Here is a 20,000-nt window from a genome sequence, read left to right on the forward strand (position 1 = left end):
GCAGGGTGAGAGTGAACGCACCGCCTCGAGGATACAGGAAATGAAGACCCGACAAACGGCGAGGTGTGTATGTGTGTATGTTACCGCCGAGTGACTTGAAGGACGCTGTTTGTATGCCTCAACACACACACACACACACACACACACACACACACACTAGTACACGTGGTTGAAGGGCAATAGGTGTGTGTGTGTGTGTGTGTGTGTGTGTGTGTGTGTGTGTGTGTGTGTGTGTGTGTGTGTGTGTGTGTGTGTGTGAGGAAGATATACTAGGCAGAAAGACGTCGAGGTTAGGTACGATGATGCAACAGAGATAACATGCGTAGATATTGATAGATAAAGTGATGTGACATAAACACGGAGCTATTTAGAAACGCTTAACTCATTCACCCTCACTATTTCAAAAGGTCATACAGACAAATTATCCGGATTCTCACATGTGTTTCTCCTGTTAATAACGTAAAAATCTTGTTAATATGTCACTAGGACCATAAAAATCACTTATGACTTCAACAATAATATTTTTAATAATCTAGTCGGGATACAGCGTGGAAGTTTTTCGAAATATCAATAGACACTGTATCAAAATCTTATCAATTGCTAGAAAACACCAGTCTGCAGATGGTGCACAATAGGTCAATTGTGCGAAAGACTTGGGAGAGATGTGTACGGCAGAGGTGCGGCGCAAGGAGAGCGTTATAGTGGACCAGTGTTACATAGTTGCACCCTGCCTCACTCCCTCCCTCGGCCCTCCAGCGGCGCGGCCCAGGATTATATTTAGGATGCTGACTGCCTGAGGAGGAGGAGGAGGAGGAGGAGGAGAGGCTCTGCGAGGTTGTTCGATGAGGTGAAGGAACAACATACTGACGTCACAGGTAAAACAGATTAAAAACCTGATAACACACACTCAGGTAAGACAAGGCCGGCCACCACTTCTCAACTTCCTCCTCCCCTCCCCCTCTTCACCACTTCTGACTTCTTCCAACTTCCCCCCCTTTGCTCATTCCTCCTGCCTCCCTCTCCCATCCCTCGTCCAGTCCAGTATGCTTTTGTCACCAGGGAGCAAGATTCAGGTAGTAGTGGTAAGGGTGGGTTGGGGATTAGAAGTGGAAGGAGATGCGGGTGGGTGGGGGGGAGGAGTCGGAAGGCAGACCCCGCCCCCTCACAAGTTCAAGGTTGGGGAGACAAAAAGGGCAGGGAGAGGGGATGGGGGTAGGCTTGGGCAACTGTACGTCACGACAGGAACCCAACCACGCAGCCGCCTAGCCAGCAGCCACCGCAGCAGGTCCATCTTCTGAAACGCTTTACTCTCACCACGACTATTTTCAAAGCCACACAGATGACTAGCCCCGTTCTCAAGAGTGTTTATCTTGTTAATAATGCAAATATGTTGTTTATCTGTCGTTGAAACGATAAAAACACACCTAAAAAACCGTGCAATTTCAACTTCATAGAGCCTTTCCAATGTAGTGGCGATGCGGCGCAGAAGCATTTCAAAATACAGTCTCAGCCTCCCAACCTCCCATTTCATTGCCCAGCCATCTAAACAACGGCTATGGGCGGTCCTTAGAGCGTGACATCACCAAACTAGAAGAGTAAGGCTGACATCACTCCTGACAGAACAGCAAGGCCACGCATGTTGCATTCACATTCCACTCCAGCAACACAGCCGAACCAAGGTCACTCAGTCAGTCACCACCACCACCACCACCACGGAAATCAGTTCCACACCACAACCAACATCAACATCACATCCGCGACACCACCACCATCACCACCAATAGCAACAACACAGCCACATACCCGGAACGCCACGCTATCCACGAACCGTACACACACACACACACACACACACACACACACACACACACACACACACACACACACAGTAGTAGTAGTAGTAGTAGTAGTAGTAGTAGTAGTAGTAGTAGTAGTAGTAGTAGTAGTAGTAGTAGTAGTAGTAGTACCTAGCTTAAATCAGCTAGGTAAACACACACACACACACACACACACACACACACACACACACACACACACACACACACACACACACACACACACACACACACACACACACACACACACGGTAGCTCAGTGGTTAGAGCGCTGGCTTCACAAGCCAGAGGACCGGAGTTCGATTCTCCGGCCTGGTGCAGATATTTCGGTGTGTCTCCTTTCACGTGTAGCCCCTGTTCACCTAGCAGTGAGTAGGTACGGGATGTAAATCGAGGAGTTGTGACCTTGTTGTCCCGGTGTGTGGTGTGTGCCTGGTCTCAGGCCTATCCGAAGATCGGAATTAATGAGCTCTGAGCTCGTTCCGTAGGGTAACGTCTGGCTGTCTCGTCAGAGACTGCAGCAGATCAAACAGTGAAACACACACACACACACACACACACACACACACACACACACACACACACACACACACACACACACCTTAGTATTCTTCACAATTACGACTACTACTACTAGTACTACTACCACTACTACTACTACTACTACTACAACTACTACTACTACTACTGCTGCTATTACTGCTGCTACTACTACTGCAACTACTACTACTATTACTACTGCTGCTGCTGCTGCTGCGACTACTACTACTGTTACTACTACTACTATTACTACTACTACTGCTGCTACTACTACTACTACTACTACTATTACGCAATACGCAGTGGTGGAGCGCCAGTAAATAAGAAATGGGGACAGAGAGGAAGAGGAATAGGGGACACAGAGAGGGTGATAAAAAGAGAAAAAAAAAAGGAAAAGGGGAAAAAGGAAAGGATGTATTTGTTTTTATTACTATTACTACTACTACTATTACTACTACTACTACTACTATTACTACTACTGCCACTACTACTACTACTACTACTATTACTACTACTAGTTTTTTGCTGCATGGACTTAAAAATTTATACATTTTTTTAGAAATAGTGATAATAATTATGCTAAAAGTAAAACGGCATTCTTTTCCAACACATCCTGACGAGAGAGAGAGAGAGAGAGAGAGAGAGAGAGAGAGAGAGAGAGAGAGAGAGAGAGAGAGAGAGAGAGAATAATGATAAAAACTGCCACAAAAAAAGAAGTAATTATCACCCTCACCATTTCTCTCTCTCTCTCTCTCTCTCTCTCTCACACACACACACACACACACACACACAGACCACGCAGAGAGAGAGAGAGAGAGAGAGAGAGAGAGAGAGAGAGAGAGAGAGAGAGAGAGAGAGAGAGAGAGAGAGAGAGAGAGAGAGAGAGAGAGAGAACAAGCTGGTGCGGAGGGATTATACGAGAGAAAAGTGACATTGTGGGTGGTGAAGGGAAGCAAAAGCAAAACCTCGTCCTTTTGTTTTGTTTTTCCCTAGATAGCGACATGAGAACCAATTTTAGGAACATCACGCCGTAATGAGATTAAGTCGGGAGGAAAAACCAGAGAGAGAGAGAGAGAGAGAGAGAGAGAGAGAGAGATTGAGGAGACAAGTATTGGGAAGGTGGATGAATGCAAGTGGAAGATAGTGCGGGAGGAGGAGGAGGAGGAGGAGGAGGAGGAGGAGGAGGAGGAGGAGGAGGAGGAGGAGGAGGAGGAGGAAGAGGAAGAGGAAGAGGAAGAGGAGGAGGAGGAGGCGATGATGGAGGAAGAAAATAAGATAAAAATAGTAGTAGTAGTAGTAGTAGTAGTAGTAGTAGTAGTAGTAGTAGTAGTAGTAGTAGTAGTAGTAGTAGTAGTAGTAATAGTAGTTGCAGTAGCAATAGTAGTAGTAGCAAATAGTTATTGTTGTTGTAGTACAAGTAGGAAAAAAAAAAAAAGTACGAGGAGCAGAGCAGCAGCAGCAGCAGCAGGGCGACGTTGAGTCGATGATTGATACAATACAACATTGGTGAGTCAGGGTGTCACGGGTCAGGGAGTCACACCTGTCAAGCCTCAGTAATACATACTCTCGCTGTGTGTGTGTATCTGCCATGAGCTTGGAGGGAGAGAGGGAGAGAAGATGAGCATGATGACACGACTGTCTGCACACGGGAAGGGAAGGGATGAGTAGAGAGAGAGAGAGAGAGAGAGAGAGAGAGAGAGAGAGAGAGAGAGAGAGAGAGAGAGAGAGAGAGAGAGAGAGAGAGAGAGAGAGAGAGAGAGAGAGAGAGAGAGAGAGAGAGAGAGAGAGAGAGCCGGATCTTGAGTGTGCACAAACATAGATACACACAAGGCTTCACAGAACTTAAGAGACAATGTGTGTGTGTGTGTGTGTGTGTGTGTGTGTGTGTGTGTGTGTGTGTGTGTGTGTGTGTGTGTGTGTGTGTGTGTAATTCACTGTTTGATCTGCTGCAGTCTCTGACGAGACAGCCAGACGTTACCCTACGGAACGAGCTCAGAGCTCATTATTTCCGATCTTGGGATAGGTCTGAGACCAGGCACACACCACACACCGGGACAACAAGGTCACAACTCCTCGATTTACATCCCGTACCTACTCACTGCTAGGTGAACAGGGGCTACACGTGAAAGGAGACACACCCAAATATCTCCACCCGGCCGGGGAATCGAACCCCGGTCATCTGGCTTGTGAAGCCAGCGCTCTAACCACTGAGCTACCGGACCGTGTGTGTGTGTGTGTGTGTGTGTGTGTGTGTGTGTGTGTGTGTGTGTGTGTGTGTGTGTGTGATTAACAACTGCTTTACTATAACAATGGACATGTAAAACAGACGAATACTGTGAGAGATATGCACAAGGCGGACAAACAAGTAACACTGCACCAAGACTAGTATTCCTTTTGTTCTCTCGTAACAGGAAAGTTTTCAAATGGCTACGTCGATCATTAGTCGGCTTTTTACCTTCTTGTAAACAATTTTTCTCCCCAAAAATATTGTGGAATATGTTAAAGAATCACTTAAACCACGAAAAAATAAATATTGAAAATAAAAAAAAATAATAATAATTAATGGAATCATGAAAGCACATCCAAAATCCTGAATCCTTGTTGAACTGTCAATGGAATCCTGGAAACACAATAAAAATCCCACAAATCTCGTTAAATAATCACTAAAATCAAGAAAAGACCAGGAAAAAATCTTGAATCTTGTCAAAGTATCACCAGAATCAAGAAAACAGCTACAAAAATCCTGAATATTTGTCAAACTATCACTATAAAGAAGCACGAAAACACATCCCATCCCGTATCCTTTTAAACTGTCACTAAAATCTGGAAGAGAATAGGAAGAGTACCACAAGAATAATTAAGAAAGTGTACCTAATAGTGGCCTGCAGCAGGGCAGGAATAAGGCGATGCAAAGGTAGAGATGCTTGTATAAGATGTGTAATCTATAGTTTGAACGAAAGAGGCGAACACGTTGGGTAGTGAGAATATGTACATACAATAAGAGTGGCTGGGTAAGTACGTACAGTAGCGACGGTGTGCAGCAGGGCAGGTGTAAGGTGACAGTTACTGGTTGACTGGCTTAGTTGGCTTGGTGGGAGTAACATTTGAGTTGGAAGGCGGCCAGGTTGAGGTGTGAAGTGATAATAGCATGAGTCATTCAGCCTGGGCTATGACGTCCGTCATTTCTTTGCAATACCGAGTCATTACACTGATAATGTCTTCGAGAGCAGCCTCAAGTGAGGAACTATGCGTGTTACTAAATCCGCATCCGCCTTATCTCCGCTTCCTCTCACACAGACACTGATGGAAATTACTCGAAGCTTCCACGAGTGATGGTTCCTGGCGATAGTTTACCATGTATTCTGCACCATCAGTGAGGAAAACGCACAGCAAAATTGGCCTCATATTTTGAAGCACTTCTGTCTCCATTGGCGTACTCAAAAAAGTCCTTCGGTGAAGTGACACAAGATTTTTTAAGGTTATAGTGTCAGATGAACAAGATTTCTACATAGTCTTGAGAACCGGCTAAGTATCTTTTTGGCATTTGGAAATAGTGGTGATGAGTGAACAAGCCGCTTCAGAATACGGTCGCCACACTGATCATCCCCCAGACATAAATCCGCTCTACCAAGTTATCTCTCTCTCTCTCTCTCTCTCTCTCTCTCACACACACACACACACACACACACACACACACACACACACACACACACACACACACACACACACACACACACAGCTATACATTAAAGAAAGCCACAGATAATAAGTTGTGGTCTTACGTGTGTTTTCCCAACTGACGGTGCAGAATCCTTGTCACAGCATCACTACCAGCACCAACACACACATGGAAATCCCTACGACTTCCAATATAATTCCGTTACTATATAAGTAGAAGAAGAGACGCCAAGAAGCCAAATTTTTGAGAACGTGAACAAGGTGTGGTACATTTCACGAGGCGGCGCAGACAGTCCAGCAAGGCGTTATGTTCTGTTCTGCCTGGCTGCCTCGCTTGGAAACTACATTAAGGAACACAAGTAGTAGTAGTAGTAGTAGTAGTAGTAGTAGTAGTAGTAGTAGTAGTAGTAGTAGTAGTAGTTAACTCTACATATGCATACAGTCAGAAGTCACAGGTATAAATTTTACGGTTCTTTTTGCTTCTGATAGTCAGTCACATATCACATAAAAAAAAAAGTGAAGTTTTTTTTAGGAAATCGTGTCACCTCTATTCACTTCCTCGAGTTTGACTATATGAACAAGTTGGGTGTGACGTGTGCCGGAGGAGGATTTACAACAGCACGTACTGGTAAAAAAGACACTATCAATCAGTCACTTACCTTCCACACCACACCACACCACCACACCACATCACACCAAACACAACACCACACCACACCAAACACCACACCACACCACACCACCCACACCACACACCACCCACACCACACCACATCACATCATATCACACCACACCCACACCCACACTACACCACACCCACACCACACCACACCACACCACACCCACACCACACCGCACCAAACACCACACCACAACACACCACACCAACAGCACACACCACAACACTACCACACTCCAACACCCCACACCCAACCACATCACACTAATAATCCTCACCATGCCAGTGTAAATTACTTGAAGGGTAAAGCATCACCCATTACATAATATGCTACCGAGACACAAGGCATGCCAGATTCTATCCCGCGCCCGCCACATACATACACATACACATACACATACACACACACACACACACACACACACACACACAACTACCCAATGCCCGCCACTCGAGAACAAACAACTGCAGTACCACACACACACACACACACACACACACACACACACACACACACACACACACACAGAGAGAGAGAGAGAGAGAGAGAGAGAGAGAGAGAGAGAGAGAGAGAGAGAGAGAGAGAGAGAGAGAGAGAGAGAGAGAGAGAGAGAGAGAGAGAGAGAGAGAGAGAGAGAGAGAGAGAGAGGGGTGAAGGAAGGGGGTTGTAGTACATCTTACAGACTTACACCCATGAAACGTGATGCGGAGGTACAAGAAGAAGAAGAAGAAGAAGAAGAAGAAGAAGAAGAAGAAGAAGAAGAAGAAGAAGAAGAAGAAGAAGAAGAAGAAGAAAGCAAGAGAAAAAGAAGAAAAACAATGGAGTAAGAAAAAAGTAAGGAAAAGTAAGAAAAGCAAGGAAAAAATGTAAGGGAAAAATCTCAAATACTTCCATGGGGAATAAATTAGTAAAGGTACACTACATGACACTAGGGAATGCTGCCATTGTGTGTGTGTGTGTGTGTGTGTGTGTGTGTGTGTGTGTGTGTGTGTGTGTGTGTGTGTGTGTGTGTGTGTGTGTGTGTGTGTGTGTGTGTGTGTGTGTGTACGAGATCTAGTGCCAAGCTACAAAAGGTTACGTTACGAGAAAGAGAGGTCACAATGTGAGGGAGGTGACCTAAGGCTGGGGTCACGGCTTACCAGCGCACAAGACAACACTGAAGGGAAGGAAAGGAAAATGAAGGATAGAGGAAAGAAGAGATGGATGAATGAATGTAAAGGTAGAGAGGAAAAGAAAAAAAATAGAAAGGAATGAAAGGAAAAAAAAAAAAAAAAAATATATATATATATATATATATATATATATATATATATATATATAAGGAAAAATAATGGATATTGAAGGGAGAAGCAAATGGAAGGGGAGAAAAGAAGAGAAGGCAAGGCAAGGTGAGGTGAGGTGAGGTGAGGTGAGGTGAGGCGAGGCGAGACAAGGCAAGGCAAGGCAAGGCAAGGCAAGGCAAGGCGAGGCACGGCAAGGCGAGGCAAGGCAAAGCAAAGAAAAGCAAAGCAAAGAAAACCAAAGAAAAGCAAAGCAAGGGAAGGCAAGGCAAGGCAAGGCACAGCGAGACGAGGCGAGGCACGGCAAGGCAAGGCAAGGCAGAATGGGTCAAGGGTAAAACAGGTCACACTGAAGAATGCTTCGTTCCCTGGAGAGGTCAGGGCCTGGAGCTGTGTCGGCGAGTTAAAGGGACACTGTTACATTTGTGACGAGTAGTGCACACGAGAGAGAGAGAGAGAGAGAGAGAGAGAGAGAGAGAGAGAGAGAGAGAGAGAGAGAGAGAGAGAGAGAGAGAGAGAGAGAGAGAATGGAGGGAAGGAGTGAGAGCCAAAGGGCATAGGAGTAAAATTAGTGGTCGGGTGAGTGGAAAGAGAAAGTGGAGAGGTGGGTAAGTAGGTGAGCTAAGAGGCGAGAGTGAGAGGGAGTGAGAGGGAGAGTGGCGCAGGAAAGGAGCTTAGGAAGGAGGATGGGAGAGTGAAGTGAGAGTGAGGGAGGAGGGAGAGGAGGGATATAATGAGAGAGAGAGAGAGAGAGAGAGAGAGAGAGAGAGAGAGAGAGAGAGAGAGAGAGAGAGAGAGAGAGAGAGAGAGAGAGAGAGAGAGAGAACTAACGGGGACACATCAAATCCGGTACTGATAGCGAAAGAAGAGTGTTCATTAAGACAGATTCAAACTGGAAGAAATACAAGAGATGTCTAGGAAAAACGAAATCATTAGGTTAAAAATGTCTCTTGAAGTGATTACAACAACAGCAACAACAACAACAACAACAACAAAAATAAAGTAGGCAATCAAAATAAAACGTCCATCAAATAGTTATCACTGAAAAATAAAAATAATAACAACAATAATAATAATAATAATAATAATAATAATAATAATAATAAAATAATCAATAACTATTCGTTCACATTGATTTATTTATGTTTTTGTCATAGTTTCTGCTTAACAAACAACAACAATAACAACAACAACAAAGGTCCATTGAAAAAAAAAAAAAAAAGGGCCATCAATTCTTTCCCACGTAAAAAGAGCAAATGAATAAAAAGTCGTAATTAAATAACTAAACCAGCACGTTGAGTAAAAATGGTAATGAAAATTATTATGGTAAAATATTTTTGGATCAAATTGAAGAGACGTTGATGACGATGACGATGACGATGATGATGGTGGTGGTGGTGGTGACATTGCAGATCACTAAGCCACCACCACAGCAAATCACCACAGTCCTGAATTCTATCTGTAATGATGGTGGTGGTGGTGTCAGTACTGTCAAGTGGCAAGGAGTGACAAGAATATCTATGAAGAGTTACGTCAGTGGAGCGTATGTACTGTACGCTGACGGAGGAAACTAAAAGATAAAAGTGGAAAATACCATAACCCGGAGAGAGAGAGAGAGAGAGAGAGAGAGAGAGAGAGAGAGAGAGAGAGAGAGAGAGAGAGAGAGTGTGTGTGTGTGTGTGTGTGTGTGTGTGTGTGTGTGTGTGTGTGTGTGTGTGTGTGTGTGTGTGTGTGTGTGTTAGCGTACCGTTTTTTTTTCCTTCCCTTTTTTCATTACACTTATACATTCATCTATTTCTATTACAATTTTCATATTTTTTTGTGTAAATGAAAGATAAAAGAAAATATATATACATATATCCTTTCTTTTTCCTACATTAATGTCTGGGAACTTTAAATAATGAGGGCGTTACTGTATAGATAGATCTCACACACACACACACACACACACACACACACACACACACACACACACACACACACACTGCTGATTTTAACAAATATCAGGACTTGTGTTATGCCGACTGGCTGAATGGTGTTGTTCATTCCTGCCTCTCGGCGATAGCGGACTGCTGAGGTGCTGATTCGCGCCGTGGTATTGCTGAGCATATATGTTTTTCTTCATGCTGTGGTGGTTTGTAATGCTGACTATACACTGCAATGCTTTCTTAAGGCGTGGCAATGCTGACAAAGGTGCTGTTTGTTTCATAATAGTGTAACATGCTAACTACGCTGCAATGTATTTCATGAACGTTTCGCTATGCTGACTATGCTGTTCATCTTCATAACAGCTTACCAGTGCTATTTATGCTGTTGCACTGTACTAATTTATAAATGCCTAGGAGTGTTGTTTATGCTTTTGTTGTACATCATAACAACACAACTTACTAATACTACAATTATGAGGCTCTACTAGGACCCTGTATTACGAACATCTCAAAATGGTAACTAACTAAATATACTGCTTATTCTACCTCAAAAGAGCTCACCAATACAATAGTGATGTTGCTGCACCGCCACACACTGCTGCACACACTTCCTCATTCGTGCATTAAAAGAGAATCTAGCTGGGAATGCAATCTTACCCCAATGCACAACTCAGCCCCGGACCATGAGATGTAATTAAAGGAGGTTTTATCACTCCACCACGCACAAGGAACTTTAGGGTGGCGTACTGTATGGGTAGGGCGAGAGGGAGAGGGAGAGAGAGGGAGGGATCATCACGCCGCCAGACACAAAGACGGTTCAGTGTGTTATCAAGACCGCTATGTGTACCATCTGTTTTCATCGCCTTGTTTTTATGGGCAGTAGATTTGTTACCATTGATATAACCAGCTAGTGAGGGTCATTAATGTACTATAAGGTTATATGACTGCTAAGATACACGATTAATAACACACCTCACGGTTGAAAGACGTAAATTGAGAGCTATGAAGGCCGCTTTGTTTTCATTGGTTTAATGTCATTGAGAAGTGATTTATTAACAGCCAGGGAGAACATTGCTGCATAATATTGTTAGGCTAGTGTTTACATTCACCATTCTATATCAGAGTAACCATTTCACTACGGTATGCAACAACTCACACCATTAAGAGTACTACATAAACTTCATACAAGAAAGTGAAAGGCATTAAAAAGATTAGGTTTTCCATTGCATAGACATAAGAATATTTAGTTACATATGCAGAAGAAATGCGATGTTTCGGCGCTGTTTGACATTAAAGAACCATGGAAAAGGGTTAAAAGCAGTGAAAGGGTTAAAAAGATTCAAAACTGAAAGGCGAGAAACAAAAACTATTGTCTTTACTATATGGAGAAAAGATTTGTTACCCGAGTTATATAAACAAAGAATTACTTATCCTTTTCTAAGTAAAAACAAGCTTTGGCATAGGGTAACGAAAAAAGATATCACTTAAGTCTCGCTGAAGATAAATCTAAAGTGTCGCCAGAAAATGGTTATCCAAATTTGAGAAGTGTTTTGAAATTTCTCTCGAGACCTCAAGACAAAGGAAATGAGGAGAAAGATAGAAAAGATTAAAACATCCTTAATAACCAGATTAATCTCTGTGCACGACCTTTACACACGTTTCCGGACTCTATCTATACTTATAACGTTAATAGGCTATAATGGATATCACCGCGCCAGTAAGTGGTGTCATGGCCCCAGTGATAGTTTTAACAAGAATTCTACAGCACGAGTTTGAAAATAACACCATGAGATAGTTTAACACGAATTTCACATCACTGCTGGGAAAAACAGATACCTATGGGAACCTAACTTGTCTACTCTGCAGTCTCTATACTTACAAACATGTCGAGGGTATATCAGCTTTAAAAAGTTGCACTAGTGTTACGATTCGAGTAGCTTAACAAAAAATCTGCATCACTAACTAGAAAAATACAATAAGAAACAGACATCACATGTGACCTTTATAAACAGTGTTTCTGAGGGAATAAATTTTCTGAAACCTACCTTATCACATCTGCAGCCTTTACAATCGTGTCCGGACTACTCAAACACATGTCATGATTAACAAGAATTCTACATCAGAAACTGGAAAAAATATAATGATAATGACTCATCACCTCTGTGGCTTTTATAAACAGTGCCTATGAGATAGTAAAGCCTCTAACAACAGAGGACTAGGATGGGTGTAAAGATGTCACCACTACGCCACCCGACGCTACACGTCTTGTCTCACACGACTCGTTTGGCTGCGAGACGGGGGAGTGTTACGCCAGAACATTTGGTTTAATAATCGCCACTTAAAAATCATGCTAACATTTGTGGTTTGCACATAAACTCTATCACTGGGGACGATTTACTCATCAATTTATGTTTATTTTATGATTTTGTTTTCTTACCCACTACTGTCTAAGATACGACATTCATATTATACAAATTTCCAATGGGACACACTCAGTTCCTTAATAACAATAGTTAATAAGAATATGTAATTAACTAACTAAAGAGATCATGGTATCAGTCAGTTGTTAATTAATACAGTATATGGAAACATGGCCTAAGAAACCCATCAGTTTAACATGTCCCTCATAATACCAAAACAGAACAAACAACCTTGACCTCACCACAGCCACCAGCACCACCGTGACTCAAACCCATAGTCTGAAACGCTCTGCTCTCCCACCACGACAGTTTTACACGGCCACAGATATGAATAGCCAGGCTTTCAAGACCATTTTTTCTCTTAATAATGTACAAATTTTATCAGTCTATCACCCAAACCTTAAAAACAACCTTAAAATCCCGAGCAGCTTCAACTTGTGATGGTAGTGGAAGTGCGACGCGGATGTATTTCAGAACAGCGTCCTCAGCCCAACACAGCGGCACGGCACTTGGCACTTCTGAACAGAAAACGCGGCACAACACAGGGCTCTGGTTCTAATGAAATGGCGCCATCAAAAGGGCGAACATTAGGAGGAAAGTATACCAGCGTGACCTCACCCGACATCACACGTAGAGAATAATGTAAGTTAAGAATGAAATACTGCACAAGATCGCTTTCCATTGTATATTCAAGAGTGGTTCTAGGACAAGTGAAACACAAAAAAGGTTAAAAAAAATATATAAAAAAAAAACGAAGAGTAAAAAGATGTCATCCCCCAAAAAGGAGGAATTCTGCGAAGAATGCTTAAAATTACGAGAATGTTTATGGAATGCACTTATAGAGGCTTAAATCATGTCTTTTATGGTCATTCTAAACACTTACACATGGAACAATACAATGAAACACTTCTCTATTACTTTCAGTATATTGTAGCTGAAGTAGGGTGTTTTTTTTTTTTATGCTTATAGTGAAAGACTTAATCAAAATTTCTACATTATCAACACGGAAAACACTTGAAAACCCTGCTAATCATCTCCGTGGCTCTTTAACCCCTTCAGTACCATGACTCGTTTCCAAGTTTCTTCTGCTTATTACATGATGATTTTATACAGCTTCAGAAACTCATGTAGGAGATTAAAATACCGAATAAATTTTAACAATAAACAAATATCTATGAGAAAAAAAAAAACACTGACGACTACAATAAAACTTCTAGTATGTACAACCTCACGACCAGACGACCCCGAGAACTTCAGACACGATCTTCCCATGCAGCGCCCCTTACTGACCACGACCCAAAGACACACTCCATCCAGACACGACGACGACCACCACCACCACTATCACCACCAACACCACCAGTGCCGCCGCCGCCGTTATGCATGATGTCACCATCGCTCCAAGATCCGACGAGGAAGACAAGTGATAATGAGATAATTATAATGAGAAATGATGAAGCAAGGACGAGGAGAGCTAGTGGGAGAGATAACACGCGCTCCTATCAATCTCCCACTATCTCACTGAGCCGGGAGGAGGAGGAGGAGGAGGAGGAGGAGGAGGAGGAGGAGGAGGAGGAGGAGGAGGAGGAGGAAAGGAAGGCAAAAGAAGCCGGATTTAGAAAAAAACGAACATTTGTCAGAGAGAGAGAGAGAGAGAGAGAGAGAGAGAGAGAGAGAGAGAGAGAGAGAGAGAGAGAGAGAGAGAGAGAGGAAGAGGAAAGGAGTAGGGGGACGTAGAAAGGAAAGTAAACAAGGGAGAGATGAGGGATGGAGACTGGGAGAGGGAGAGGGAGAGGGGAGGGAGGGGAGAGGAGAGGAGAGGGGAGGAAAGATGAAGCGTGGCAAGAGAGGGGAGTGAGAGGAGTGTGTGGGTGGGAGTAAGTTTGTTTAGAGAGAGAGAGAGAGAGAGAGAGAGAGAGAGAGAGAGAGAGAGAGAGAGAGAGAGAGAGAGAGAGAGAGAGAGAGAGAGAGAGAGGAGGAGGAGGAGGAAAATTTAATTTTGGAATAAGCTGGTTGAGAGAGAGAGAGAGAGAGAGAGAGAGAGAGAGAGAGAGAGAGAGAGAGAGAGAGAGAGAGAGAGAGAGAGAGAGAGAGAGAGAGAGAGAGAGAGAGAGAGAACAGTTGTATGAATCTACCACCACCACCACCACCACCACCACCACCACTTACCTCTATCCACAAAGCATTCATTATCTTCACTAGTATTTAAACTCCCCCACTGACAAACACTGCCACCCTTACATGGATAGATGGATAGATAGATAGATCGATTCCCACCCTTTCTTTTCACTTACACGGTAACTAATCCTAATATTACAAATTGTTATGTAGTTCAATTATTTCAGTTAAGAATTTTGTTGTAATCAAGTTTGGTGTGTATTTTTCCTTTTAACCTTTTTTTTTTTTTTTCAATTCAATGTCTTATTTGTTCATCTTTTAATTCAAGGGTCTAACGGATTAATCAAGAGGGCCAAGACGTCTGTTGCTGCTTGTTTTCCCTTGTGTGTCGGCTCGTTTCGATGTATTTTCTTTTTTTTTTTTTTCTTCTTTTGTGTATTTCTTTGTTTAATTACCATCACTGTTATTCATTACTATTCATATATTCATTCGCTCATTCATTCATACATATATTTATAACTCCATTTCTTCGCTGACTCACCTACTTACACATTCACCCATTCAGAACTCTATTCACTCACTGACTCAAATCATTCACTCACTTATTGATTCATCCACCCACTCCGGCTCATTTCAATCCACTAATTAACTCATGCATTCACTCAACCAGCCAGCCAGTCACTCAGTAAATCACATTATTCATCTATATACACACCTATTCACTAAATAATTCACTCAAACACTCACTCTCATTCATTCATACCATTACTTCCACTCATTCAACCAGTTAACACACACACACACACACACACACACACACACACACACACACACACAATCGAGAGGACCGGGTTCGAGTCCCGGCGCGGCGAAGCAAATGGGCAAGCCTCTTAATGTATAGCCCCTGCATGTTCACCTATCAGTAAATAAGTACGGGATGTAACTCGAGGGGTTGTGGCCTCGCTTTCCCGGTGTGTGTTGTGTGATGTGGTCTCAGTCCTACCCGAAGATCGGTCTATTAGCTCTGAGCTCCGTAATGGGGAAGACTGGCTGGGTGACCAGTAGGCGACCGAGGTGAATTACACACACACACACACACACACACACACACACACACACACACACACACACACACACACACACACACACACACTATGTACAATTTCAATATGTATGTACTGCAATTACTAATAAACCGTATTATCATTATCATTACACACACACACACACACACACACACACACACACACACACACACACACACACACACACACACACACACACACACACACACACACACACACACACACACACACACACATTCATTCATTCATTCATTCACTTGGTCAGTCACTCAGCCACTCAATCACTAAGTAAGTCGCCTCCTCATCAGCTTCCTCGTCCACTCCAACCAATCATCCAGTTAACCAGTCAGTGACCCACACACGCGGCCACCCATCAACCCTCTCCTCCTCCTCTCTCTCTCTCTCTCTCTCTCTCTCTCTCTCTCTCTCTCTCTCTCTCTCTCTCTCTCTTACTTAAGTAGTCCATTACATGTTTTGACAGTCAATCAATCAAACACACTGAGCGGATGGGTTACCGAGAGAGAGAGAGAGAGAGAGAGAGAGAGAGAGAGAGAGAGAGAGAGAGAGAGAGAGAGAGAGAGGGGTATCAGGTGTATGTTCCTTCCATGTGATCTATAAGTTATCACAAACTAACTCTCTCTCTCTCTCTCTCTCTCTCTCTCTCTCTCTCTCCTCAGCACCTGGAGAAGAAGTGAGAGGGAAGGGGGAAGAGGGGAATTAAGGTTGTGGGGGGGGGACGGGACCGTAACACCGCAGTGACGTTGCTTCTACCTCTCACCCTCTCCCCCTCTCTCCCTTTCCTTTCTCTCTCTCTCTCTCTCTCTCTCTCTCTCTCTCTCTCTCTCTCTCTCTCTCTCCCCTTCTTTCTAAACCGATGATGAAGGAAGGGGAAAGTATGAGGGAAAGGTAATATATTAGAAGGGTGGAGAGAGAGAGAGAGAGAGAGAGAGAGAGAGAGAGAGAGAGAGAGAGAGAGAGAGAGAGAGAGAGAGAGAGAGAGAGAGTGCAAAGAGTGCCACATCTGGCAGGGCTGCGTCATCCTCTAAGAGTCACCGCACGGAGCACGAGAACGGTGCTCAATGGTGGTGACGCCGTAGAGGTGCCGCGATCCCACGGGTGTCAGCATCAACGCACCTTCGCAGGACGCGTCTCCAGGATGTGGAACTTGTTCACGGCCGCGGAGATGAACACACACAGTGTCAAACTGATGGCACATAAGTGGAGACAGACACTGCCAACTCCTCTGACACTCTTTGTGACGTGAGAGAGAGAGAGAGAGAGACAGACACTGCCAGACACTCTTTGTGAGTGACACTCAGTGTAGAGAGAGAGAGAGAGAGAGAGAGAGAGAGAGAGAGAGAGAGAGAGAGAGAGAGAGAGAGAGAGAGATTTATTTTAAGTCTTGAGAGAGTAGAGAGAGAGAGAATAGGTAGAAGAGAGAGAGAGAGAGAGAGAGAGAGAGAGAGAGAGAGAGAGAGAGAGAGAGAGAGAGAGAGAGAGAGAGAGAGAGAGAGAGAGAGAGAGAGAGTTTGGCTTCAGGCCTGGCCGATCCACCGCAGACCTCCTCCTCCTCCTCTCCAAGGACTGGCAATATGCCCTGGAAGAAGGCCTGGACACCCTTGTGGTAGCCCTGGACATTGCTGGGGCTTTTGACAGGGTTTGGCACTCGGGCCTCGTTGAAAAGCTTCGCGCCAAGGGCATCCAAGGTGACCTGTTAAAGCTGCTCGAAGACTACCTCCAGGACAGGACTCTCCAAGTAGTGGTCAACGAGCAGTCATCAAGGCCTTCACCAGTCCAGGCATCAGTTCCACAAGGCTCAGTTCTGGGCCCAGTCTTGTGGAACATCTACATTGATGACCTCCTCCAGCAACTGTCATCTGTGGCTGCATTTGCTGATGACTGCACTCTCCCGCTCTTACTGCCGCCTAGACAGTCAGCGGGCTGTCACTGAGCTGAACAGGCAGCTCAGAATGGTAGAGCAGTGGGGAGAGGTGTGGCAAGTTAACTTCGCTCCAGAGAAGACGCAGGCGATGGTCATCTCGCGGTCTCCAGACGCCTCACACGCAGTCTCAGGAAAGTTGCGCTTTGGAGGCAAGTGCCTGCCGCTCCAGGATTACATCAAGATCCTGGGCGTGTGCGTGGACCGCAGCCTGCGCTTCGACCGCCACATCGCTGGCATCGCCCGCCAGACATCTCTCCGAGTCTCTGCCCTGCGCAGGATGGCGGACACCCTCGACCCACGAGGCACACTCACTCTGTACAAGGCGCAGATACGCCCATGTATGGAGTATGGTGCCTTGTCTTGGATGTCGAGTGCTGCTGTCCACATGCAGAGACTGGATGCTGTGCAGCGGCGAGCCCTGAGACTCGTGACCACTGAGGAAGAAGAGCAGCACCCAGCACCACTGACATCACTGGAACACCGCCGAGACGTATCGGCACTAGTAGTCTGCCACAAGACTCAAGTGCAGAGAGTCTCCCACCTCAACCCTCTGAGGCTACAGCCACACACAGCACAGAGGTGCACCAGAGATGCGGCACGCAGTGACGAGTTAGTGCAGGTGCCCCGATCTCGCTCAAGCCAACACCAGCGCACCTACACAGCCAGGACCTCAAGCCTGTGGAACATTTTCGTGGCAGCCACTCCCCAAGTGAGGAGCATGACTACTCAGCAAGTGAAAGTGGCAGTCCACAAGTGGCGAGGCAGGCACCCGTCGCGGCTGGTGTTGCAGTAGTATTTATTGTAAAGAAATTATTTTGTATTGGAGTGTATTTTATTTATCTATTTATTTTTCATGTATAACGTCTTAATGTACAGTATACTAATGTGTTATTCTCAAAAACCCCATACTCAACGTGGGGTTTTAAGCCTCGTTCTTTGTATATGCATTTGTTTAAATAAAAGAGAGAGAGAGAGAGAGAGAGAGAGAGAGAGAGAGAGAGAGAGAGAGAGAGAGAGAGAGAGAGAGAGAGAGAGAGAGAGAGAAATATCCAAATGCACTTCCGATGCACGAAAGTTAGAGAAATTATCTGAAAAAAGTAGCAATCTAGAGATTTCCAGATAGTAGTAGTAGTAGTAGTAGTAGTAGTAGTAGTAGTAGTAGTAGTAGTAGTAGTAGTAGTAGTAGTAGTAGTGGTGGTGGTGGTGGTGGTGGTGGTGGTGGTGGTGGTGGTGGTGGTGGTATGTAGGTAGGTCAGTGACGTGAGTAGGATGGGATATGAGAGGGAAAGTAACAGAATGAATGAATGAATGAATGAGTGAGTGAGTGAGTGAGTGAGTGAGTGAGTGAGTGAATGTGTGAGTGAGCGAGAGGCGGGCAAATTACTGTGTCAATGATTGGCTTATCACTGACTCACCGACTCACTGACTGGTAAAAGAAGTGACTGCATGACTGCCTGACTGACTGACTGACTGACTGACTGACTGACGGAGTAAAAAAACAAATATAAGGAAAAAAAACAGGATATTCAGAGAGAGAGAGAGAGAGAGAGAGAGAGAGAGAGAGAGAGAGAGAGAGAGAGAGAGAGAGAGAGAGAGAGAGACCTATCCATATATAGAATGAGAGGAAAGTATTGACATACAAACACACATTAATAAAAGAGAGAGAGAGAGAGAGAGAGAGAGAGAGAGAGAGAGAGAGAGAGAGAGAGAGAGAGAGAGAGAGTGTGTGTTTCTTGGTTGACGTTTATCATGAAAACAGGATGGGAGGGGTAGTACCTTAGATTAGATAGGACACACACACACAAACGCATGACGTAGTGCATCTTAATAAAAGCATGTGACGAGAGAGAGAGAGAGAGAGAGAGAGAGAGAGAGAGAGAGAGAGAGAGAGAGAGAGAGAGAGAGAGAGAGAGAGAGAGATTCAAACAGACAGAGAAAGGGAAAGGAAGTGAGAGTAACAACGGACGGAAAAGGGAAGAGGAAGAGAGAGAGAGAGAGAGAGAGAGAGAGAGAGAGAGAGAGAGAGAGAGAGAGAACCGCACCTCTTCCCCCATCTTCCCCCCCCCCATTACCTTCACTCACGCTGAACCCCGAGGCAATCACTTCTCTCCTCCTCCTCCTTCATTCTCACCATCCTTCACTTAAACTCCTCTCTCTCTCTCTCTCTCTCTCTCTCTCTCTTCATTTGTCACTTCTTTTCATCTCTCTCTCTCTCTCTCTCTCTCTCTCTCTCTCTCTCTTACGTCCTCTTTATCCTCGTTCGTCTCTCTCTCTCTCTCTCTCTCTCTCTCTCTCTCTCTCTCTCTCTCTCTCTCTCTCTCTCTCTCTCTCTCTCTCTCTCTCTCTCTCTCTCTCTCTCTCTCTCTCTCTCTCTCTCTCTCTCTCTCTCTCTCTCGTTCCATTTGCTCTCTTCAATCCCTCCTCCTCCTCTTCTTCCTCCCCCCCTATCAGAGGAGCCACGCCCCGAGGGGACAACTACTGGAGGAGGGGAAG

General features: G+C 44.6%; 2 protein-coding genes across 3 annotated transcripts in view; one reads left to right on the forward strand and one right to left on the reverse strand.

Moving 5' to 3' along the window:
• The window catches only part of LOC123500180 (beta-1,4-mannosyltransferase egh-like), a 93,955-nt gene that overhangs the window by 44,935 nt on the left and 29,020 nt on the right, over window positions 1–20,000 (reverse strand). The window contains exon 1 of one of the 2 annotated variants that reach the window (XM_045248909.1): window positions 5,399–5,687. The exons of the other annotated variant lie outside the window; for it this stretch is intronic. The gene's annotated coding sequence lies outside the window, so the exon portion shown is untranslated. Of the gene's footprint in view, window positions 1–5,398; window positions 5,688–20,000 lie in introns of those variants that run through there. 2 annotated transcript variants of the gene reach the window in all.
• Window positions 17,536–18,300, forward strand: LOC123499652. Its single transcript, XM_045247994.1, has one exon. The coding sequence runs from the start codon at window positions 17,536–17,538 to the stop codon at window positions 18,298–18,300; it is 765 nt and encodes a 254-aa protein (XP_045103929.1).

This window comes from Portunus trituberculatus, chromosome 50 (genome assembly GCF_017591435.1).
Source record: "Portunus trituberculatus isolate SZX2019 chromosome 50, ASM1759143v1, whole genome shotgun sequence".
In the NCBI taxonomy this organism is placed as follows: Eukaryota; Metazoa; Arthropoda; class Malacostraca; order Decapoda; family Portunidae; genus Portunus; species Portunus trituberculatus.

What these genes read in the sequence shown, in the direction of transcription:
- LOC123499652 (XM_045247994.1), top strand. Translation starts at nt 17,536, where the DNA reads ATGGTAGAGCAGTGGGGAGAGGTGTGGCAAGTTAACTTCGCTCCAGAG.